At 40.8% G+C, this 25,715-nt stretch overlaps 1 protein-coding gene across 1 annotated transcript; it reads right to left on the reverse strand.

Moving 5' to 3' along the window:
- Nucleotides 1-374: 374 nt before the first annotated feature.
- On the reverse strand, nucleotides 375-24,532 carry psmd6 (proteasome 26S subunit, non-ATPase 6). The gene is made up of 8 exons (XM_067998843.1): nucleotides 24,285-24,532; nucleotides 21,800-22,005; nucleotides 12,934-13,079; nucleotides 11,964-12,183; nucleotides 2,385-2,493; nucleotides 1,902-2,070; nucleotides 853-930; nucleotides 375-696 (listed from the first exon to the last, which is right to left on the reverse strand). Exons 1-8 carry the CDS (start codon nucleotides 24,427-24,429, stop codon nucleotides 600-602), a joined length of 1,170 nt encoding a protein of 389 aa, XP_067854944.1. The 5' UTR covers nucleotides 24,430-24,532; the 3' UTR covers nucleotides 375-599.
- Nucleotides 24,533-25,715: the final 1,183 nt, after the last annotated feature.

Here is a 25,715-nt window from a genome sequence, read left to right on the forward strand (position 1 = left end):
CCCCCTCTACATAACTTGGGTTTGGAGAAGGGAAATTAAATGAAGAGTTAGCCTGCTGTTTATGCTCTGAATTAGTTCAAACACTGCTTGCCCCTTTCCATTTAACATTTTAACACCTTCCAAATTTTCTCAACAGACCCAACCGATTCTGTGTTGTAACTACATTATTTAGTGCTAGCAACTTAAACATGCTATAAATAATTCAGTTATTTCTCCATAAATTATAAAGTGAAAAAAATGCAAAGGCAGTAGAAAACATTTAATAATTTCCCAGTGTACCAAAGTTCTGAAACAATACATCCTTTGATATCATTATTGGAATTCCAGCCTAATCTTTAAATATACCAATTCTCTTTGAAATACATGAGCCACGATTTTGAAAACATGCTCTGGGTGTTTATTATATACAGTTGCTCAAATTGTTTACACTGTGTAGTAAACTATAAAGTTTGGACTACATGTACATAAAGGTTTAACAATGGCACAAACTGAACTCATGATTTGTAAATATTAAAAGGTCAAGTTTGGAGAAATAACTAGAACAATTCAAAACCTAAATGGCCATTGCATACACTGGGAGCCATCATCTTTTAAACAGATTACATATTTATTACTCTTGACAGTTTTTGGACTCTGTTCAATAGCAGGTCTCCTTTCTTTATGGTTTCCTGGTACTGCCAGTTCTTACTGTCAGGCCTGCAATAATAATGGTCAAAATTAAGAACACAGTGAAGTTAAAATGCTTTAAGTAAAATAAATTAAATCATCGGAAACTATAGCCCACACTTCCTTATGAATCACATTACTACAGCAGTACACCAGTTTTGTAGTTCAATTTCCTTTATTACATACCTGTTGGTTTCTACTATTTCATTCACTTTATCTATTTTACAATGTAGTCTACCAGCAGCAATGAAACGAGAGAGTTCCCTGCAAATAAAATGTAAATATTTATTAAAACACATTTTACTGGTCTATTGACTACATAAGATTATTTAATTTGTACTGCGTGCAGAAATTAAGACCACTAGCATACAATTAACCTCCAAGCAAGATCAGAAGCAATTTCTTTTCATTGTCCCCCACTTTCAAGAGAAGTAGATTTAGACACTCATACTGTTTTAACATGGTCATATTAAAAAAGGCAGTATCTAGTTGGAAATGGGATTACGGATTAATAAAAATACAAATGAGATGATTGGCTCCTCAGACCATGCTAATTTCAAAACAAGGAAGGTAGCCAGAATATTCTAACTTTGCAGGAAGAACAGGTTTGATGGCCTAAATGGTCTTGATTTGTTCCATGCATTCTTTTATATTGGAAAAGGGAGAGAGAAGATAATTCTCATGAATGACTGCAAGCAAAGCTCTTTAAAGGGGCACTAGCCCTGTAAGTTTCCCATTTTTATAACAGGCCTATCCAACTGTACTTGCAGTAAGATTTGGAAGACTCCTTTCCACATGCTTATGAATTTTATCATGTGTTGGTCACTAACAAACCCACTTATTTTAAATTAGGTCGCAAATATTGATGAGTTAATCTGACATTTATTAGTAACTTAGAATCATAGAAAGGTTACAGCGTGGAAGGCGGCCATTCGACCCATTGAGTCCCTGCTGACTTTATGCAAGAGCAATCCAGCTAGTCCCACTCCCTAGCCCTATCCCCATAGCCCTGCAAATTTTGTCCTTTCAAGTACTTATCTAATTCCCCTTTGAAAGCCACGATTGAAGTAGAAGAATGCAAAGCAAAACTAAGTTAAACAGGCTTTAGGCTTGTGCACTTTAGCAAGAATAAAACATTTTGAACCACTGAAGCATTTAAGACTCAAGCCTAAATTTCAAGTATAACAATTTATCAAAATTCAATATATGCACACAAGAGATGGAAACCAACTTACTGATCAATGAACTCAACACCAACACCAAAGGCCTCTGCCATGTAAGTAAGCGTTAATGAACGGTAAGATTCCAAGAGCTGACTATACGCTAAGATTCTCATTTCACGTACATAGTAGCGATAGTGAGCGGCAAAGAGCCAGTCCTTTTTTAATTCCTGCTCTACAGTGGCTGAAGATGGGAGAGAAAAGTAAATTATATTCACAGGAGCTTGAAAAAATATTGACAAAATTCTACTTTTTCATTAAAAAACAATTAAACCCGACAACCAGGCTCTCTATCCAAAACCTATGGAAAATGACGATATCCCTCAATACAGAAATCTTTGTGTATTCATTGCAATGATGAAACCTTTTGCTTGGTGAAATTACTTTGATCGTAGTGAATGATTTCTTTCTCCATGCCCAGCCCCCAATTTGAAACTTTCCGATTATGACTTGGGCCGTAAGTACAGAATCAGAATATCAAATAAATGGGACACTCACCAAGAGACTGGAAGAAAACCCCGTACCGACACTCATACAATGAAAACAGGTACTGCCGGACTGTCGGGAGACTATGGAGTACTTCGAGAATTTCTGCACCTTTGATGACCTGGATTTAAATGTTTAAAAAAAATCTTTCATTCTCAAATTAATCAGATTCCTTTGCTTTTTGTATTGTGTGGTGGTCAGCACACACACGCCACAAAGTTTTTATAATCAGCTCATTACACCGTCTAAAACACAAAAATCAATTGTAGTGCTAATGAGCAAATATTCAGCAAACATTAAAGAATAGAGCTGTAGAAGATCTACAGGATTTTGTTTTTTAAATGTTGGATGCATCTTAGAGTTCTGCCACTGACTATAGGCCTGAGTTCAACGGGAGTACTGCAAGATAAATGAGGTAGCAGCATATTGTCTCCTCGTGTCAGGTTGGTTCAGTTGGTAGTACTTTTACTTGAGCCAAAGCCCCACTACAGGCTTAAGTACAACATCGAGGCAGACACTTCAGTGCAGCATAGAGAGGGTACTGAATTATCTTTCAGATGAGATGTTAAACAAAGTCTGCCTGCTCAGATGGATGTGAAAGATCCCTCAGCACCACTCATTCCTCAACCAACACCACCAAAAAAAGAGATTTATCTGGTCATTCATCTGCTGGTTATGGGGACTTGTATGCAAATTGACTGCAGTGTCTGCTTACATAACAATGACTGCATTTCAAAAGTAATCTATTAGTTGTAAAGTTCTGAGGATGTGAAAGGCACTATATAAATGCCAGTTTACTATTAGTGCCATCTAAAGATGTGGCTTTGCCAACATCTCCAGATATAGTGGTGCTCTCCAAATGAACATTACTCCTAGCAGCAGAAGCAAACGTGTTCTTAATGATGGTAGGCTGAGTGGCTTAGTCTGAACATACAGGCCAGCTACAATACCATTTTATGCTCACTGGCTTGTGCCTAGCTTTTCCACCCTCTAGGGATGGTACAGTAGCAACATCACAAACGACAACTTTGAAACAATTGCCCATCTTTTCTATTGTTTCGGTGTTATGGAATATGCCACATATAATAAGCAGATTAAGAACAAAGGAAGAGATTTTTGATGAGGTAACAGAGAGGGTCAATGAGGGCAATGCAGTTGTTGTGGTGTATATGGACTTTCAAAAGGCGTTTGATAAAGTGCCACATAATAGGCTTGTCAGCAAGACTGAAATAAAATGGAATAAAAAGGGCAGTAGCAGCATGGATACAGAATTAGCTAAGTAACAGGAAACAAAGGGCAGTGGTGAACGGTTGCTTTTCGGACTGGAGGAAGGTATACAGTGGTGTACAACCCCAGGGGTCGGTACAAGGACCACTGCTTTTCCTGATATATATTAATGACTTGGATGTACAGGGCACACTTTCAAAATTTGCAGATGAGTGGTTAGAATCTGGAATGCACTGCCAGAAGGGGTGGTGGAGGCAAATTCAATCATGGCTTTCAAAAGGGAACTGGATAAATACTCAAAAGGAAAAAATTTGCAGGGCTACGGGGAAAGGGCGGGGGAGTGGGACTAGCTGGATTGCTTTTGCAAAAAGCCAGCGCAGGCTCGATGGGCCAAATGGCCTCCTTCCATGCTGTATTCTATGATTCTAGGAGTAGGCCATTCAGCCCCTCGAGCCTGTACCGTCATTCAATCAGATCATGGCTGATCTGTACCTCGACTCCATTTAACCGCCTTTAATCGATATCCCTTGATACCCTTACTTAACAAAAATCTATCAAGCTCAGTTTTGAAAAGTTCAATTGACCCAGCATCCACAGCCTTTTGGGACAGCATTCCAAATATCCACTACCCTTTGTGTGAAAAAGTGCTTCCATTCCTAAATGGCCTAGCTCTAATTTTAAGATAGTGCCTCTTTGTTCTGGATTGCTCACCAGAGGATATAATTTCTCTGTATCTACCCTATCAAATCCTTATATCATTTTAAACACCTCAATTAGATCACCCTCAACCTTCTAAACTCAAGGGAATACAATCCATTTATGCAACCTGTCCTCATAATTTAACCCTTTAAGCCCCAGTAGAATTCTGGTGAATCTGCGCTGTACTCCCACAAAGATCAATATATCCTTCCTGAGGTGCGATGCCCAGAATCATCCCACTGAACGCAATACTCCAGATGGGGTTTTACCAAGGCTCCGCACAACTTCGTCCCCTTTGTATGCCAGCCCCCGCGAGATAAAAGTCAACATTCCATTAGTCTTTTTGATTAATTTTTGTACCCGTCAATTAGCTTTTAGTGATTTGTGTACACAGATCTATATAGAAAACATCCATAGACATTCCCTTACCCCATGTTAATGACCTCAAAAAGTTCAACTAGATTAGTCAGACAAGACCCGCCCATCCATGCTGACTCTCTGATTATCTCAGATTCCACAGCAACTGATGTCTCAAGCAATATTGTAGGAATGCTTCTTAATGCATTTTTATAATACCATTCAATTATAACTTATGGTAACTGTTAAATTGGGTACAATTGCTTATATTTAAAAGTCCACACTTGCTTCCACCACTTTTGAAATCAGAGCTGTTGACCAGCGTGAGATTATCTTCACATATTTAAATTAGAAATGCAAGTAGCATTCACTAAATTCCATCAGTGAAAAGCACAGATAGAAGCAGTCAAAATGTCTTAAGTAGGAAGTGTCTACAAACACGAATGCAAATATCATTTCTATAAATCTGAGTTGACTTATTGCACATTTTGATACAGCACAAGTTTTCTAACATTACTCAAAGCATTATAGTTATAGGAAAAGGCCATTCAAGAAATTTATAATTTCTAGTGTGCCCATTTACAAAAGAATGATGGGGAAATTGCTTGAATTTAATGAAAATCATAAAACTGAGATATATCATTTAAATGTGTTTCTTATTTTAGGAAGAACACACTCAATTCAGGTAAAATCTGTTGACACCCCCTTGTTTTTTTGGAAACAAAAGTATAAATTAATGCTCACAGAATGACAATATCTCTAAGTTAATCAGCCCCAATGAAATTTCTGACATTCAGATCAAATGTACATATATTCAATGTTCATTTAACAAAAAGATAAAAATTGTGCTTTTGATCTTCCCTTACCTGGCCCCTCAGAAAATTAGCAGTTTATTTGCTATTAAAACAGACCAGCATACCTTCAGATGTTGCTGTTCTGAGAGAACCAGCAGTTTTGCAACTGTTCCACACCTGAACACTGCATAAGTTTTCAAAATATCATGCAGGTTTATTGCTAGTTAATAAAAAATTGTTCTCATACAATAGGAACATAATTTCCCATAAAACTGTTATTTCAATCTTCTGAACCCACTTCTTTTCCAGCACTGTTCCTCTATTTCACAGAACATACTGTTATCTTAAGGCTATTAATACCATAAATGCTAAAACAGATAACCTTCCTCACAACATTGTCTTCATTCTTCAAATTAAGTGTATCCTTCACACACCATAGGAACTTAGCCACGCACTACTGGTTCTAGGGAACCATGTGCCAAGCAATTTTTTTTTAAAGTGTGGCAGTGTACATGACCTGGTGATCAAGCCCCCCATGCCTGTCCAACACCATTGATTCCCTTTGACCTGAAGTTGACCCATACCTAACATGACACAATCATCAAACTAAATCAAGCATGTCTTAACAAGACCTTTCTGGGAGAGACCGTGGTGTGTAAATGCTATATATATATCTACCAAAGAATGCAGTTCCTAAACAGCATGTAAATTAATTCTTCTTCATTCTTTATTCAAGCCCACAGTTCAACCAAGATGAAGTCATTCCAAAGTATAAAATTTGAGGAGGAAGGTCAGCCAAGAAATGTCAAAAGCACAGTCTTAAGTATTTGCCAGATTTAAACAATCTTTGGTAAATATGTGAAGAGTGCACTATGTTGCTGCTTTGGAATGAGCCTTTACTGGACCTCTGGGACTTTTTGAGCAAGATGGTAGGAGTTACTGTTTAGTTACCAATTTGTGAGGATTTCATTTAAGGCACAAATATTGGCTTCAAATTCCCACACTAAGTTTGATATGTGAACCGTCTATTCATGCAGATAAACTGTGAGGCAGCTAGACATCCACTACTCTGTTGCCTACACCATTTACAAACTGTCCTGAGCCCATTCCCCCGAAAGGCTTTTTGCTGTTGAGTAGAGTAAGTTTTGTTGCTACAGGGTACGTCTGAAATAATAGAGTATTCAAAGTAAGATCCTGAGTCCTTAGCAGTCTGCAAAAGGGTCAGATTTCTGTATTTTTTTCTGTCTCATCAAGGTGAGGGATGAGTGCAGAGAATGAAACATTTTCTTAGTTCTAGCATAAGACACTCCCAGATTAGGTATATTACAACCAGATGCATAGCAAAGCTCTGCCCACTGTGTCCCAATAATGTGCCTCAGCCCCAAACTCAGAAGTGCACCCCCTATTGTAATAATGTGGGAAATGGGGGAAGAGATACCACATCAACAATCTAAATTAGTGGCACAGGCACATGCCCATTAGGAAATGGATTAAGACTGCCCAACCTCATTTCACATAGGAACTTGAAGTCAGAGAAAAGTTACATCGTATCAGTCTGGGCTGGATTTAAATCCATAACACCACCCATTTTTCTGTATTTGTTCACTTACTAGCCATAATTTCCACTTATGGATACGAGCAAACTTCCTACAATTACCAATGCTTTCCTTGAGCAGCTGTCATTCTGAAATTAGGACTGAAGTTCATCAATATCTGCAGGGGATCCCTCACATAGCATTTGCAACCATCTTCAGCCAGAAGTGCCGAATGAATGATCCATCTCGGTCTCCTCCTGATATTCCCACCATCACAGAAGCCAGTCTTCAGCCAATTCGATTCACTCCACGTGATATCAAGAAAAGGCTGAGTGCACTGGATACAGCAAAGGCTACGGGCCCCGACAACATCCCAGCTGTACTGCTGAAGACTTGTGCTCCAGGACTAGCCGTGTCTCTAGCCAAACTGTTCCAGTACAGCTACAACACTGGCATTTACCCAACAATGTGGAAAATTGCCCAGGTATGTCCTGTCCACAAAAAGCAGGACAAATCCAATCCGGCCAATTACCGCCCCATCAGTCTACTCTCAATCATCAGCAAAGTGATGGAAGGTGTCGTCGACAGTGCCATCAAGCGGCACTTAGAATCATAGAACCATAGAAGTTTACAACATGGAAACAGGCCCTTCGGCCCAACATGTCCATGTTGCCCAATTTATACCACTAAGCTAGTCCCAATTGCCTGCACTTGGCCCATATCCCTCTATACCCATCTTACCCATGTAACTGTCCAAATGCTTTTTAAAAGACAAAATTGTACCCGCCTCTACTACTGCCTCTGGCAGCTCGTTCCAGACACTCACCATCCTTTGAGTGAAAAAATTGCCCCTCTGGACCCTTTTGTATCTCTCCCCTCTCACCTTAAATCTATGCCCCCTCGTTATAGACTCCCCTACCTTTGGGAAAAGATTTTGACTATCTACCTTATCTATGCCCCTCATTATTTTATAGACTTCTATAAGATCACCCCTCAACCTCCTACTCTCCAGGGAAAAAAGTCTCAGTCTATCCAACCTCTCCCTATAAGTCAAACCATCAAGTCCCGGTAGCATCCTAGTAAATCTTTTCTGCACTCTTTCTAGTTTAATAATATCCTTTCTATAATAGGGTGACCAGAACTGTACACAGTATTCCAAGTGTGGCCTAACTAATGTCTTGTACAACTTCAACAAGACATCCCACTCCTGCATTCAATGTTCTGACCAATGAAACCAAGCATGCCGAATGCCTTCTTCACCACCCTGTGACTCCACTTTCCAGGAGCTATGAACCTGTACTCCTAGATCTCTGTTCTATAACTCTCCCCAACGCCCTACCATTAACGGAGTAGGTCCTGGCCCGATTCGATCTACCAAAATGCATCACCTCACATTTATCTAAATTAAACTCCATCTGCCATTCATCGGCCCACTGGCCCAATTTATCAAGATCCCATTGCAATCCTAGATAACCTTCTTCACTGTCCACAATGCCACCAATCTTGGTGTCATCTGCAAACTTACTAACCATGCCTCCTAAATTCTCATCCAAATCATTAATATAAATAACAAATAACAGCGGACCCAGCACCGATCCCTGAGGCACACCGCTGGTCACAGGCCTCCAGTTTGAAAAACAATCCTCTACAACCACCCTCTGTCTTCTGTCGTCAATCCAATTTTGTATCCAATTGGCTACCTCACCTTGGATCCCGTGAGATTTAACCTTATGTAACAACCTACCATGCGGTACCTTGTCAAAGGCTTTGCTAAAGTTCATGTAGACCACATCTACTGCACTGCCCTCATCTATCTTCTTGGTTACCCCTTCAAAAAACTCAATCAAATTTGTGAGACATGATTTTCCTCTCACAAAACCATGCTGACTGTTCCTAATCAGTCCCTGCCTCTCCAAATGCCTGTAGATCCTGTCTCTCAGAACCCTCTAACAACTTACCCACTACAGATGTCAGGCTCACCGGTCTGTAGTTCCCAGGCTTTTCCCTGCCACCCTTCTTAAACAAAGGCACAACATTTGCTACCCTCCAATCTTCAGGCACCTCACCTTTTGCTGTCGATGATTCAAATATCTCTGCTAGGGGACCCGCAATTTCCTCCCTAACCTCCCATAACGTCCTGGGATACATTTCATCAGGACCCGGAGATTTATCTACCTTGATGCGCGTTAAGACTTCCAGCACCTCCCTCTCTGTAATATGTACACTCAAGACATCACTATTTATTTCCCCAAGTTCTCTAACATCCATGCCTTACCAATAACTTGCTCACCGATGCTCAGTTTGGGTTCCGCCAGGACCACTCAGCTCCAGACCTCATTACAGCCTTGATCCAAACATGGACAAAAGAGCTGAATTCCAGAAGTGAGGTGAGAGTGACTGCCCTTGACATCAAGGCAGCATTTGACCGAGTGTGGCACCAAGGAGCCCTAGCAAAATTGAAGTCAATGGGAATAAGGGGGAAAACTCTCCAGTGGCTGGAGTCATACCTAGCACAATGGAAGATGGTAGTGGTTGTTGGAGGCCAATCATCTCAGCCCCAGGACATTGCTGCAGGAGTTCCTCAGGGCAGTGTCCTAGGCCCAATCATCTTCAGCTGCTTCATTAATGACCTTCCCTCCATCATAAAGTCAGAAATGGGGATGTTCGCTGATGATTGCACAGTGTTCAGTTCCATTCACAACCCTTCAGATAATGAAGCAGTCCGTGCCCACATTCAACAAGACCTGGACAACATCCAGGCTTGACTGGTAAGTGGCGAGTAACATTCGCGCCAGACAAGTGCCAGGCAACAACCATCTCCAACAAAAGAGTGTCTAACCACCTCCCCTTGTCATTCCCATCGTCGAATCCACAATCATCAACATCCTGGGGGGGTCACCATTGACCAGAAACTTAACTGGACCAGCCATATAAATACTGTGGCTACAAGAGCAGGTCAGGGGCTGGGTATTCTGCAGCGAGTGACTCACCCTCTGACTCCCCAAAGCCTTTCCACCATCTACAAGGCACAAGTCAGGATTGTGACGGAATATTCTCCACTTGCCTCGATGAGTGCAGCTCCAACACTCAAGAAGCTCGACACCATCCAGGACAAAGCAGCCTGCTTGACTGGCACCCCATCCACCACCCTAAACATTCACTCCCTTCACCACCGGTGCACTGTGTACCATTCACAGGATGCACTGCAGCAACTCACCAAGGCTTCTTTGACAGCACCTCCCAAACCCACGACCTCTACCACCTAGAAGGACAAGGGCAGCAGGCACATGGGAACACCTGCACGTTCCCCTCCAAGTCACACACCATCCCGACTTGGAAAAACATCACAGTTCCTTCATCGTCGCTGGGTCAAAATCCTGGAACTCCCTTCCTAACAGTACAGTGGGAGAACCTTCATCACACGGACTAAAGCGGTTCAAGGCGGCGGTCACCACCACCTTCTCAAGAGCAATTAGGGATGGGTAATAAATGCTGGCCTCGCCAGCGACACCCGCATCCAATGAACAAATAAAAAATGTTAATGTTTCAGGTCGATGACTTGTTGGGTTCTGACGAAGGGTCATCGACCTGCAACGTTAACTCTGTTTCTTTCTCCACAGATGCTGCGTGACTTGCTGAATATTTCCAGCATTTTGTGTTTTTATTTCAGACTTCCAGCATCCACAGTATTTTGCTTTTGATTGTCCACTCAATATCTGTTGAGAATCTAAGCAGATCTTATAAGAACAGTGGCAAAAAATTCTGGGTGATTTCTGCTCTAAAGTTTTTCCCTTGATGAAGGGTTTTCCATATGAGGACCCAGTTCAGCCTGTGAAAATAGAGAACACATCAAAACAATATAAAACTGATCAAAATCTAATCTTATTTACCCCACAACATTAGAAATTGCAGATACTGGCTGAAAATTAGGAGATGAAATGGCAGGAGCAGAGGACCTCTAATGAAAGCTAGAAGATATGTAATGTCATTATTGTGCAAGTCCTAGGACTCATCATAATGCAAAATATATTTGGCAGGCATGCTTAGCACATGGTATCCTTAGAATCCCAATCAAACCAAGCTAACTTGCTAGTATGTGAAAGATGCTCAAATGAATATAAATTGCACAAACTAATAACCAGTTTTTGCTGTTTTGGGTCTATATGTTTATATATGCAAACCAATAGTATTTTGCCAGTTTTTTTGTTTAGAACTGCAGTTTCACTGAAGTAAGTCTGAAGAGATATCTTAGCCATCACCAAGGAGTCAGTTCTAGTTACTAAATTTTCATCCAGACCCAGTAATAGGAGTCAAAATAAAAAAAATGTTCTCCCCACTATATTCTTTTCATGTCTAAGAGGAGCTATACCATGCATTAACCTATAGCACACCATGCTCGATTCATAAATTGCAGGGCCAAAATAAGCTTCCCAACCTTATAAGACCATGGATGAGCAGAACTTTATACTGGCTCCCCTTTTGCTTATCTATCTGAATGGGAATTTTAAACCCAACACCTGTTAACTCAAGCAAGTGGAAATAAAAGTCTGTAATGGGAAATAATGTAGATGGGTAGACAGACAGACAGACAATTACAATGCAAAGACTTAGTTCCAGTCTGTGTCCATTTCAAAGAACCCAACAAAAAAGTGGACCGTTTCTACTGGTACCAACCATATATAATTTGCACTTTTGGTTGTATTGCCTGGATTTGAGTGCATTGAGCAACAACATTTTTCCATTATAATACAGGCGTTAAATCGGAGCACAAATTCAGATGGGCAATGCCTTGGAGTTATGAAGAATAGAAGTTCTGCACAGGGGTAAAACATTAACGGCATGGATTGAAATGGGAGTTAACGTGCTCATTCTATACAGTACAAGCACAAATGCAAGCTTTACAATTTCCATCTATATCCATGGAACCACACTAGACAAATGTACCTGTCCCTGAATTATTTTACCACTATGTAGCTTACCTTTTCACGAAGGTCGGGCCGTTCTAGTGCAATCATGCTGACGTAAACAGTATAAGTTACAAAGGTTTTATAATCCATGAGTTCATAGGAAGTGAATGTAGAGACAGTATCTAAGAATAGCTCTGCAGCCTGCTTGAAGTCTCGAATTGCCACACAATACATCCCTTGATAAACTTTGAGACGATTCCTTCTATCCCAGTCACCACCTTCTTCAATTAAACTGCAAGAGAACCCACATAGAATAGAATACTGAAAAATGAAGTTAAAATTTCACATTGATGATATTCTAAAACTTTATCATGACTTTTTGTCACCTCTGCAAGTCATTTTTAACATCCTTTCTGCCAATGTCACTTCTGTAGCCAGCAGCTGCGCACTGTGCCAGAGCTGCATCAGAACTTCCACAGGTCAATGTGGTCAAAAACCTATGTCTGTCACAGCACAACCTATATAATGTCTCAAAACCTTGATGCTTTGTTGATTCCACTGGCATTCAAAGCCAGTAGTTCTGCTTTAAATTTTCAACCAACATATATTTATGTGAATAGCACACTTTGTAAAACATTTTACACTATTAGATTTACATAGTACACTACAGGCAGCTACTGATATGAAATGAATTCAAAACTGCATGAACCATAACACTATATCTTTACAGCAAAGAACTGATTATTTACCTTATAGGTTAAATTTCAATCTGCTACAGGCAAACCTGCTGCATTATGTACCCAGTTACTCAACCTTAAATTCACCATCCAATCATAAAGCACTCATGAATAACAGAAATGCGTGCACGCATTTCTCATACTGTACATGATGAAGGTTTTTTTTTGAGAGGGAGTACAACAGATATCAAATGTATGGCCCAGAACCAAAAATCGGCGGGGGGGGTGGGCATGCTACAGAATGTATGTGTTCCAAGACAAAATGAATAGGTGCACACAAATCGACAAATCAAATGTTACATTACCTTTTAGCCTTCTCAATATTACGTGTGATCAGATCATTGTCCATGTAAAACAAGCCAATTCTCAGCAGGTAAAACACAATATCTAGGCGATGTCCCAGAGCCACAGTTTTGTCGTATGTTTTCCGAAAGGCTGTCAAAGCACCTTCCTTAAAAACAAAATTTTTGTAATTACACTGAGGCAAAGTGATTCAAAACTTTATCATTTCACGTCACACCCTGAGCAATGTAAACATTCTTCAGCAAGAATATAATTCTAAACTCTGTTACTTATTAATGTGGAAAAAATATATATTTTTTTACAAAGTGGAAGATCAAGTCATTCAACCAGATTGGATCCAAATGAATTTCGCCCCTATGAGTAGATAACCAAATTATTAACAGTTAAATGGTAAATATTTTAATCTTTGAAAACAATTGTAGTTGTTGATATAATCAATTTAATCTGTATAATTAATTAATCTATAATTATTTATTTAATAGCCGTAGTAACAGGGCACTTAGAAAATCATAATATTAGGCAGAGTCAACACGGTTTTTTGAAAGGGAAATAGTGTTTGACAAATCTATTAAGAGTTTTTTTTGAGGATGTAACTAGCAGGGTAGATAAGGGGGAACCAGTGGATGTAGTATATTTAGATTTTCAAAAGGCATTCGATAAGGCGTCATACAAATTTAGCGCTCATGGGATTGGGGGTAATATATTAGCATGGATTGAGGATTGGTTAACGGACAGTAAAAAAAAAAGTAGGAATAAACAGATCATTCATGGCTGTAACTAGTAGGGTGCCACAAGGATCAGTGCTTGGGCCTCAGCTGTTTACAATCTATATCAATGACTTAGATGTGGGGACAGAGTGTAATGTATCCAAGTTTGCTGATGATACAAAGCTAGGTGGGAAAGTAAGCTGTGAGGAGGACGCCAAGAGGCTGCAAAGGGGCACAGATAAGTTAAGTGAGTGAGCGAGAAGGTGGCAGATGGAGTATGATGTGGGGAAATGTGAAATTATCCACTTTGGTAGGAAGAATAGAAAAGCAGAATATTTTATAAAAGGTGAGACACTAAGAAATGTTGGTAGTCAGAGGGATTTGGGTATCCTTGTACACAAATCACAGAAAGTTAACATGCAGCTACAGCAAGTAATTAGGAAGGCAAATGGTAAGTTAGCCTTTATTGCAAGGGGGTTGGAGTATAAGCGTAAGGAGGTCTTGCTGCAATTATTTAGGGCTCTTGGTGAGACCACACCTGGAGTACTGTGTACAGTTTTGGTCTCCTGACCTAAGGAAGGATATACTTGGCTTAGAAGGGGTGCAACAAAGGTTCACTAGATTGATTCCTAGGATCAAAGGGTTGTCCTATGAGGAGAGATCGAGTAGATTGTGCCTATATTGTCTGGACTTTAGAAGAATGAGAGATGATCTCATTGAAATGTATAAAATTCTTAAGAGGGCTTGACAGGGTAGATGCTGTTTCCCCTGGCTGCAGAGTCTAGAACTAGAGGTCATAATCTCAAGATAAGGGGTCAGCCATTAGGACCGAGATGAGGAAAAATTTCTTCACTCAGAGGGTTGTGAAACTTTGGAATTCTCTACCCCAGAGAGCTGTGGATGCTCAGTTGCTGAGTATATTCAAGACGAAGATCAATGGATATTTGGACACTAAGGGAATCAAGGGATATGAGGATAGGGCGGGAAAGCGAAGTTGAGGTAGAAGATCAGTCATGATCTTATTGAATGGCAGAACAAGCTCAGGGGGTCGTATGGCCTGCTCCTGCTCCTATTTCTTATAATACATTAGGAACAGGAGTAGGCCATTCAGCCCCTCGTGCCTGCTCCGCCATTTGATAAGATCATGGCTGATCTGTGATCTAACTCCATATACCTGCCTTTGGCCCATATCCCTTAATACCTTTGGTTGCCAAAAAGCTATCTATCTATCTCAGATTTAAATTTAGCAATTGAGCTAGTATCAATTGCCATTTGCGGAAGAGAGTTCCAAACTTCTACCACTCTTTGTGTGTAGAAATGTTTTCTAATCTCGCTCCTGAAAGGTCTGGCTCTAATTTTTAGACTGTGCCCCCTACTCCTAGAATCTCCAACCAGCGGAAATAGTTTCTCTCTATTCACCTTATCCGTTCCCCTCAATATCTTATAAACTTCGATCAGATCACCCCTTAACCTACTAAACTCCAGAGAATACAACCCCAATTTGTGTAATCTCTCCTTGTAACTTAACCCTTGAAGTCCGGGTATCATTCTAGTAAACCTACGCTGCACTTCCTCCAAGGCCAATATGTCCTTCCGAAGGTGCGGTGCCCAGAGCTGCTTACAGTACTCCAGGTGCAGTCTAACCAGGGTTTTGTATAGCTGCAGCATAACTTCTGCCCCCTTGTACTCCAGTCCTCCAGATATAAAGGCCAGCATTCCATTAGCCGCCTTGATTATTTTCTGCACCTGTTCATGACACTTCAATGATCTACGTCCCTGAACCCCTAAGTCTCTTTGGACATCCACTGTTTTTAACTTTTTACCATTTAGAAAGTACCCTGTTCCATCCTTTTTTGATCCAAAGTGGATGACCTCACATTTGTCTACATTGAATTCCATTTGCCACAGTTTTGCCCATTCACCTAATCTATCAATATCGCTTTGTAATTTTATGTTTTCATCTACACTGCTTACAATGCCACCAATCTTTGTGTCATCGGCAAACTTAGATATGAGACTTTCTATGCCTTCATCTAAGTCGTTAATAAATATTGTGAATAATTGAGGCCCCAACACAGATCCCTGTGCGATTCCACTAGTCACATCCTGCCAATGTGAGTACTTACCCATTATCCCTACTCTCTGGTCGCCTTTCGCTCAGCCAACTTCCTAACCAAGTCTGTACTTTTCCCTCGATTCCATGGGCTTCTATCTTAGCCAACAGTCTCTTATGTGGGACCTTATCAAAAGCCTTCTGGAAGTCCATATAAATAACATCCATTGACATTCCCCTGTCCACTTCTTTAGTCACCTCTTCAAAAAATTCAATCGGGTTCGTCAGGCACGACCTACCTTTCACAAATCCATGCTGGCTCTCTCTGATTAACTGAAAATTCTCGAGCTGTTCAGTCACCCTATCCTTAATTATAGACTCCAGCATTTTCCCCACAACAGGTGTTAGGCTAACTGGTCTGTAATTCCCTGGTTTCCCTCTCTCTCCTTTCTTAAAAAGTGGAGTGACGTGCAATTTTCCAATCTAGGAGGGACAGTTCCTGAATCTAGAGAACTTTGAAAAGATTATAGTTAGGGCATCTGCAATCTGCTCACCTACTTCCTTTAAAACCCTGGGATCGAAACCATCTGGTCCTGGGGATTTGTCACTCTTTAGTGCTATTATTTTCTTCATTACTGTTGCTTTACTTATGTTAATTTTATCAAGTCCCTGTCCCCGGTTCAATATTAGTTTTCTAGGGATTTCTGGCATGCCATCCTCTTTTTCTACTGTAAATACTGATGCAAAGTAATCGTTCAACATGTTCGCCATTTCCCCATTGTCAATGACAACATCCCCACTTTCAGTTTTTAAGGGGCCAACACTGCTCCTGACTACCCTCTTTTTCCTAATGTAACTATAAAAGTTCTTCGTATTGATTTTGATATCCCTTGCAAGTTTCTTTTCATACTCTCTTTTTGTAGCTCTTTCTATCTGTTTTGTGACCCTTTGTCGATCTTTGTATCTTTCCCATTCGCCAGGATCTGTGCTATTTTTTGCCTTTTTGTATGCCCTTTCCTTATATCTTATACTGTCCCTTACCTCTAGTTGTCCATGACTTTTTTTTGGCAAGTAGAGTTCTTGCCCCTCAGGGGTATAAACTGATTCTGTATCACGTTAAATGTTTCTTTAAACATTTCCCACTGATCATCAGTCATTTTACCCATTAACAGATTTGCCCAGTTTACTGTGGACAGTCATTGAAGTCGGCCTTACCCAAGTCTAGAATCTTGGCAGCTGACTCACTTTTTTCCCTTTCAAACACTACATTGAACTCGATCATGATCATAGATGTTCGCGTACAGTTAAGCCGTTAACCCGTTAACTAAATCTGGTTCATTACTAAATCTAGTATGGCTTGCCCCCTTGTTGCTTCTAGGACATACTGCTGTAGAAAACTATCCCGAACACACTCAAGAAATTCACTACCTTTCTGACAGTTGCTAGTCTGCTTTTCCCAATCGATGTGAAGATTAAAGTCCCCCATTAAGACCACTATGCCTTTCTTACACGCTTGTCTAATCTCTGCATTTATACAATCTAGCAATTAAATCATTAAATCTTATGGTTGCATGCTCTTCCAGTCTACAAACCTTACTTCCTGTTGTCACATTTTTCACACAAGCATATCAACTTGTCCATTATAAATTCCAGTCCACATTTATAATGGAAACTACTGATGTAAATTTGGCACTGTAATTACACCCCCAGGTCAGTGGGGACACTGTAGTGCCTAAGTTTTACTTCTTAGCTTCTCAGCCTCTATGCTCCAGCCACCTCTGTTTTCAAAATTGCCATAGGATGTGCTATTTAGCAATAAATAATATAAAATCATAGTATGACTAATCAACCTCTCGTGGTGTTGCACAGGGAGAACGAAGATCAACTGTAATCTTCATACGAAGCATGATTAGAGAGCATGGGATAATTGCATCAGGGCACAAAAATATAATTCAGTACTTACTTTAAAGCCAGCTCTTATTTTATATAATGCTTGGACTTTATATGATAATTTATAGTTAAAGAGTAAAATGTGGCAATTTGGGAAGCAGAGAGAAAGAGGTGATTGGAGCGTCCAAGTTTCTCTGCAGAACAGACTGAGGATTTGGGAGAGACAAAACTGAGGTGCTACCTCTGTCACAATCTGAGTCGCTACCTCTGTCACAATCTGAGTCAGGCCTTTTACAACATTTATAATGAAAAAACCGTTCAACATTTTTTTAAAAATGTACAAAATCCGCTATGGGGGAACCATTCATAGTCACAGAGATGGCAAACAACAATTTCTAAAGCCATGGGAGATCTGCTAGTAATATATTAAATATCTACTATATATTAATTTTGCCACTTGGGACATGCATTTAATTGAAAACTTTCATGGGAACCTTGCTCTATGGGCAAACCTATTTTAGTACCTGTTGTGTCTATAGGTGGTAGGTGAGTTTTCATTATTAAGCTGTCAAACCTTGCCTGTCACAGATTATAAGAACTTAAGAAATAGAAGCAGGAGTAGACCATACGGCCCATCGCGCCTGATCTGCCATTCAATAAGATCATGACTGATCTTCGACCTCATCTCCATTTTCCAGCCCAACCCCCATATCCCTTGATACCCCTAGGCCAAAAATCTATCTATCTCAGCCTTGAATATACTCAATGACTCAGCATCCACAGTCCTCTGGGGTAGAGAATTCCAAAGATTCACAACCCTCAGTCTTAAATGGCCGACCCCTTATCCTGAGACTATGCCCTCTAGTTCTAGACTCTCCAGCCAGGGGAAACAACCTCTCAGCATCTACCCTGTCAAGCCCCCTTGGACTCTTGTATGTTTCAATTAGATCACCTTTCATTCTTCTAAACTCTAGAGAGTATAGGCCCATTCTACTCACTCTCTCCTCATAGGACAACCCTCTCATCCCAGGAATCAATCTAGTGAACCTTCATTGCACCGCCTCCAAGGCGAGTATATCCTTCCTTAGTTAAGGAGACCAAAACTACACACAGTACTCCAGGTGAGGTCTCACCAAAGCTCTGTACAATAGTAAGACTTCCTTACTCTTCTACTCCAACCCCCTTGCAATAAAGGCCAACATTCCATTTGCCTTCCTAATTGCTAGCTGTACCTGCATGCTAACTTCTTGTTTCTCTTGTATGAGGACACCCAAATCTCTCTGAACACCAACATTTAATAGTTTCTCATCATTTAAAAAATATTCTGCTTTTCTATTCTTCCTACCAAAGTGATTAACCTCACATTTCCCAACATTATACTCCATCTGCCACCTTCTTGCCCACTCATTTAACCTGTCTATATCCTTTTGCAGACTCCATGTCCTCCTCACGGCTTACTTTCCCACCTAGCTTTGTATAAACAGCAAACTTGGATATATTACACTCAGTCACTTCATCTAAGTCAATAATATAGCTGAGGCCCAAGCACCAATCCTTGCGGCACCCCACTAGTTACAGCCTGCCAACCTGAAAATGACCCGTTTATCTCCCATTCTCCCATGTGTGTCACACGCATTAGGTGCTATTTGTACAGGTATCTGGTTGCGTTTTCTGAAAGTTTTTTGCTTTAAAGTATTAATTCATACACTTAACGTTTTGAATCTTCTCTCCTGTTTTTTGAAAAAAATATATTTACTGAACTAAACTTTCTGACCCCGCGTTGACACTGTTTTGATTTGCCTCAAACCGACATTTCTGCACAGATAAGTAATTTTAAACTTAATTTTCAGCTTTTAAATGACTTTTTGTTTTGATTTTATATATTAATACACTCCTCCTCCTTTCTCGGTTTCAATCTCTCTCTCTCTCCCCCCCCCCCCCCCCCCCCACTGTTAAGGTCAATAGCACTCCCAATCAAAGCCCTGTTATGGCTGCCACTCACCTGTTTCGGGCCATCATCACCATTCCCAATCGAGGTTTCATTCTAGCTACTGCTCCCACACTGTTTCAGGTCATAATAAGAGTGCACTGCTGAATAATGAATTCTTTTCCTTATTATAAAATTATTTTTGTGGCCCAATGTAGGTTGGCCCAGTCTTGTTTATCCCCTCTGTATTCTTACAATGTCAGGTCAGGTCAGCCCAGCCCCATTTATCCCCTTTGTATTCTTACAATGTCAGGTCGGCCCAGCCCCATTTATCCCCTTTGTATTCTTACAATGTCAGGTCAGCCCAGCCCTGTCTATCCCCACTGTATTCTTACAATGTCAGGTTAGCCCAGCAACGTCTATCCCCAATGTATTCTTACAATGTCAGGTCGGCCCAGCCACGTCTATCCCCGCTGTATTCTTACAATGTCAGGTCAGCCCAGCATTCAATTCCCAGAATTTTCAGACCCTGATAAATTCCCTCCCCCATTCCCACGTCCTGAGACCGCTGGCTAGTGCTAACATACAGTGATATCTTGTGGGAGGAAAAATCAAGTTTTGTTTCACCTGCTTCAAAAAATGTACCACAATATTGGAGAATAATTAGTGGAGGGCTACCAAATTAATATCAGAATTTAAGAGGTCTGGGTTACAATGAATGATTGCGTCCCCTGGGTTTTTCTTTTGAGATAAGCAGCTAAGAAGAAACTTGATAGGAATTTTTTCAGATTAAGAAAGGGTTCAATATGTTGGAAGCAGATACATTTTTATGCCATCGAGAATTCCAGAACCAAGGGACATAGATTCAAGATATGGTAAACAAAACAGGCAATTCAGACAAAGTTTCCTGTGCAAATGAGCGACAACACATGGAACAAACTGATGATGGAGGTGGCTTAACAGAATACCTTAAAGCCACTGTATAGTACCATATTGCTATTGACTTCTACCACCTGAGTATCACGCAGTCAATGGTGCTCCCCAGGGTGGACCCACCTTTTCATGGGTTTTCAGATATGCCACTGGAATTACTTCTTCCATGAATCCAGTTGGCCTACAGAAGACCAAATATAAAAATGGGAGAGTGATGCATGAAGATTTGGATTCCATCTCCAGAATACACCAGGCTAAACTGAAAAAGTATCTTAACTGATTTCAAAAAGGAAATACACAAGTTCTTTACATCTGAAAGGAATTATGATTAAGTTTTATAAATTAGGATATATCTTACAGGAAAAAAAGGGAATAATTGAACTGGCTGGCTTGGTGGACCGATGGACTCGTTACCATGTAAAGTAATTCCAGTTCTTTTAATGTGAAATGGGAATGCGCGTGAAAACATATTCCTGAGTACGATCTAGTACCAAAAGTCTACTAATATTATTCAAATGTACCCGGAAGATCACTCCAAGTGTTGATCACTCTTTGCATGAACTTCTTCACGTACTGAACAAGTGCTCTGTTTGTTTACATATTGGAGCTATCCTTTTAAAATTACTGTAAACCAAGGAAATTTTATGTGGGTCTTAATGGATTTTATGCCTGTCCTGTTGTGAAAATTGAAGTATTGCAAATTCTTATGCTTATGGCAAAAGCTGGGCATGTTCAAAATTAAAGCCACACAAACTTTTTGTATCTCACAAACATTCCCTGTTTTATAGTATGAGTAAATAAACACCATATACACCATCCCAAAAAGTGCCAGATTTTACTGGACTATTATTAGCTTGCAAGGTTATTTTACATAGTTGGAAAACCTTATTATGCAACATACAATTACAAATGGACACAACAACATGCTATGATGGGAAAGTTAGGGTACCAGTGGGATGAGCTTCAATGAGCCAAACAGCCTCTTATGTCTTTAATTTTATAATTTAACAATATGGCAGATATGTGCATTCTAGATTTCACCTTTCAACTTCAACAAAAACCACAGCATTCACAAAAAAATAGAAATGTTTCATTAACTGAATCCTTGATATAACACATAATACATTTTATTTTAATTAATAAGTTAACCTGGGCATTACCAGATTTAATGTATCCTCCAACACAACACTTTACCTCACCTCAATTCCATACATCCAAGTGGGGTGATAGAAGCTAACCATTTAGCCCCTATAGCCGATTAATCTAGTCAGACCTTGTTTGCTTTCAAACTGTATGCAAGCCCAAAAACATTGAAATAACAAGCAATGTGTGCAGTATGAGGCACAGATTATTCTTACTTTGTCACCAATTCTGCACAGATACTCAGCCTTAGCCATCATAGCATCTCTGATTTCACTTTCCCCAAGGTTCTTTTCTGCATCTTCCAGTATATCATCCAGACGTTTTAGTTCTTCCTCATTTGCCTTTTTCATTTTGCTCAACAGGTCTGTGTCAACAGGCCACCCGACATCTTTACAAAGCTGTTCATAGTATGGTGCCATATCTGTAAAAGAAAAACCAGAGCATTGGAATTCAGGGATTTTACACTGCTCATCTTCACTCTGCTCCATGGTGTACGGAATAGAAACATTCCCTATCCCCATTGTGTTTTGTGTCACCTTAGTTAATTGGAACAGCAATACCAGTACTACAGTTGGCCTAGAGAAGAAAAAATAATAGCAAAGGATTCCTGCTCCTGAATGCCATCCAGTGGCACCTGCTGGAAGAGATCAGGGAAACCAGGTGAAAACAGGGTCAATTCAACTGCAATGGCTCTGTGGTCAAACAACATGCTAATACTCATTGTCCAAGCTTGCAGTCACTTAAATGAGGTACCAGTGGCTACTGCCATAATCTGCACAAGTCACTGCTTTCAGATAAGATGGGGTAATAAATATACCAGCCATTTACACCTGCTGTATGTGCATTGGTTTCATGCTGCAGTAGTTTCTTCCAGCAGCTTATGTGCAAACCATAGAGCAATACTCAGAACCATTTGTGGTTAAACTGATCTAGTTTTAAGACATGAAAATAAAGCTCCTACTGGAATAGAGATCTAGTGTACTGATATTTGCACAATAACATACATATAACCTGCTTCAATGCACTTTACTGCAGATTCCTCTAACTAACTTTGGTGATAACTTTGCACCACCTGAATATACACCACTCTACATATCTTACTTGACTCTCCAGCTCATGGCTCAGCTGAATATTTAAAATCTTAATTTATTTTTCACAACAATGGCAATTCCACAAAACATTTTTCATATTTCCTGAAGATTACATGATAAAGAAGACAGCATGGTAGCAGAAAAGTTTCAGAGACATCACTAGAACAAGCCCAAAATCTGTGCTTCAAAAGATGTAAACTTTAACCAAAACTATTTTCATCATGTTGATTATTTACCTAGCGTATATATTAAACAGAACACAATATATCTGCTCATGGTGCTAAATCTCACAAGTGATGAATTCAGGTTAGTCCATGTGAACGTAAATTGTATTCCACAACTAATCATGTATTCTCTATTTATAGAGAAAACAGGAAAGGAAACAAGCCAACAGTGAGGGGTTAGGTGACACCATAAACCTTGACAGAAAGGTTCCAGCAGTTTGTGATTGTCATCTAGGCCCCAAGAGAAAAAACAGGAAGGAAGATGAGAGAAAGCAAGAGTTGGTGTTAATGAGGAAGTTCTAATCTAATTTTGCTTCCACATCCCCCCCCCCCACCACACAAACTACCACTCCAAAAATTAAGTCTACACATCACTGTTCTCCTTTATGCCTCCACACTTTAAGTCAGTGGCTCATATGGTTCCATGGTTGTTGGTAACCCTCCAACACCTCATCCAACTTAGCAATCAGGTAGGCCCAGATAATTAAGTTATGTAAGCTATTTGAATGAGCGGTAGTAGCACAACAAAGTTTAAATCTGCCTCACATTAGCATTTCCAGGAGGGGTCACTGGATAGTGATCAACAGCAGGAATCCTGGTTATTTTTCTTCTTCCTATCCAGCTACACCAACTAATACAAATTGTAACACACCCTGCCCTGAGAGAGCAGCTAACTCAACAGATCACAGTGATTGAACCCAAAACCTTTTGGATCTCTAGGTCTCACTCTTGATTATTTTGAAGTTTGGGATTTATATTTAACAGTAGCAGGAACTAACATGTGGACCCATTCCAAGTTGTTGATGTATAACAACATCCACAGGGAAGAATTCACGGTTTTGATGTGATTGCTGTCAGTTTTTATTAACCAGGGAATTGAATGCAAAGCCCTCTCCTTAAATGCATTAAAATAAGCGACAGCTTTAAAATCAAACTAAAGTTCAGATTAACTGCAAAGGAGTAAAACTCAGCAGTCGGGTAAATGGCACTTAACTAAACTCAAGAACATAAAAAAGTGCAGTATCAATAGCGAATCGACACTGCACACGGTGCAGGGAAACCGTCCCATCTGCCGGCGGACGCGGGCGATGCTCCAACTCGCCGCCGCTGGTTTGGGGAATGGTTTTGCTGCGAGCCCGAACCGATTGTTCTTTGATGTTTAATCGATGAGAACCTGAATTGAGCCACATTTTAAAATGACCCTTCCCCGACCCCACCACCTTAAGAGAGCGAGCGAGCGAGCGAGCCCCGCAACTCGGTCAATCCCACGGGTCTGGTGGTAATGGTCCCAACCGCCGCCTCGGCGCTAGGCCTCGGCTGAAGGCCGGGGCGAGAGGCGGCGCCTGGCTCGGGCCCCCGTGACTGTGCAGATCCCCGCCACTCACTGTTCTCCTTCACCGACTCCATCAGCTCGCTCCGCACTTTCGGGTCATTTCTGTGGCTGTCCAAAGTGAGGAGGAACTTGGCCTGCGCGATGCCCAGGCTCGGGTTCTTGGGCAGGCCCTCTTCCTCCAGGTTCTCGAGCGGCATTTTCACCCTCTCCGACTCTTCCCTCAAATTACTCGGGCGGCACAAAGTGAACTCGCCTTCTCCGCCGACAACGAGCCTCCGCTCCCTGCGACCGCACCGAGGGGCCTCTACCCATCAACTCACCTCAGCTCCTGCTGCAGCGCCACCTACTCTGGAGGAACGGTCAGGGAGTGGGTTTGCACCATAGACCTGAACAGCAGGTTTCGGAATCATATCATTGCAGCACTGAGCTCCTCAGATGTTAACCTGAATAGTAGGTGGTGCACCTCTGGTTGGGTATTCGCAATCTTAAAAACACAGTGGTCAAGAACCATGCAATGGTAATATTAAAAGAACAGAAAATGCAAACTCTACATTTATCAGCATCCATTAAGAGAAAAGATAGATTACATATGGGGTATAATCCTCCATCAGGACAATAACTTTATTAACAGCTGGTCTGAAAGCAGAACTGGATCACCTAACTCCAAGTTAACAAAACAGATTGACTTCTCCACCCACTGCAAGGTAATTTACTTAACAGAACACACAAAAAGGGGAAAGAAAATACCTTAAGGTCTGTGAAGTCATACCGGAGAGCAGAGTTAACCCCACTTCTTTTCTCCACCACCACCTCCTTAAACCCCTCTCCCCTGTCCCCTCCACCCTTACCTCCAACAACAAGAAGCTTTCTTTGTCACTAAGATTGAGACTATCCATTCAGCTACCTCTGCTGCTTCGCCTCTTCCTCTTATCCACCAAGCTAAACCCCCAAGGCCCCTCCCTGCCCTAGCTCAGGCCCTGAACCCGCATCCTTCTCCAGTTTCTCTATCTCCCCTCATGCCTTTTCCAAGCTCATCTTGTCCATTAGACCCACCTACTGCTCCCTTGACCTAATTTCCAATAAACTGCTGACCACTTAACTTTCCATCTCAGGCTCCATGGTAGCTGACATTGTAAATGGTTCCTTCTCTTCAGGTACTAGTCTCCTCCCTGTCAAAACTGCCATCATCACCCCCTCCTCAAAAATCCCACCAACAACCACTCTGTCTCTGCAAACTACTGGTCCATCTTCAATCTTCTTTCCTCTCCAACTTCCTATAGCATGTTGTCACCTTCCAAATCTGTGCCCATCTTTCCTGCTACTCCATGTTGAATCTCTCCAATCAGGTTTCCACCCATGCTACAGAACCAAAACAACCCTAACCAAAGTCACAAATTACATTATCCTCCTCATCCTCCTTAACCTCTCTGCAGCCTTTGAGATGGTCAACCACGCCATCATCTTCCATTGCCTCTCCTTCATT

The sequence above is a fragment of the Heptranchias perlo genome, chromosome 17 (assembly GCF_035084215.1).
Source record: "Heptranchias perlo isolate sHepPer1 chromosome 17, sHepPer1.hap1, whole genome shotgun sequence".
Lineage (NCBI taxonomy): Eukaryota > Metazoa > Chordata > Chondrichthyes > Hexanchiformes > Hexanchidae > Heptranchias > Heptranchias perlo.

Excerpts from the sequence above, each read along its gene's own strand:
- psmd6 (XM_067998843.1), bottom strand. The coding sequence starts at position 24,429 with ATGCCGCTCGAGAACCTGGAGGAAGAGGGCCTGCCCAAGAACCCGAGC. Across the intron at positions 12,184-12,933 it reads AATATTGAGAAGGCTAAAAG|TTTAATTGAAGAAGGTGGTG; the intron begins GTAATGTAACAT and ends GTTCTCTTGCAG. Across the intron at positions 2,494-11,963 it reads GGCCCGACCTTCGTGAAAAG|GTCATCAAAGGTGCAGAAAT; the intron begins GTAAGCTACATA and ends ATTTAAATCCAG.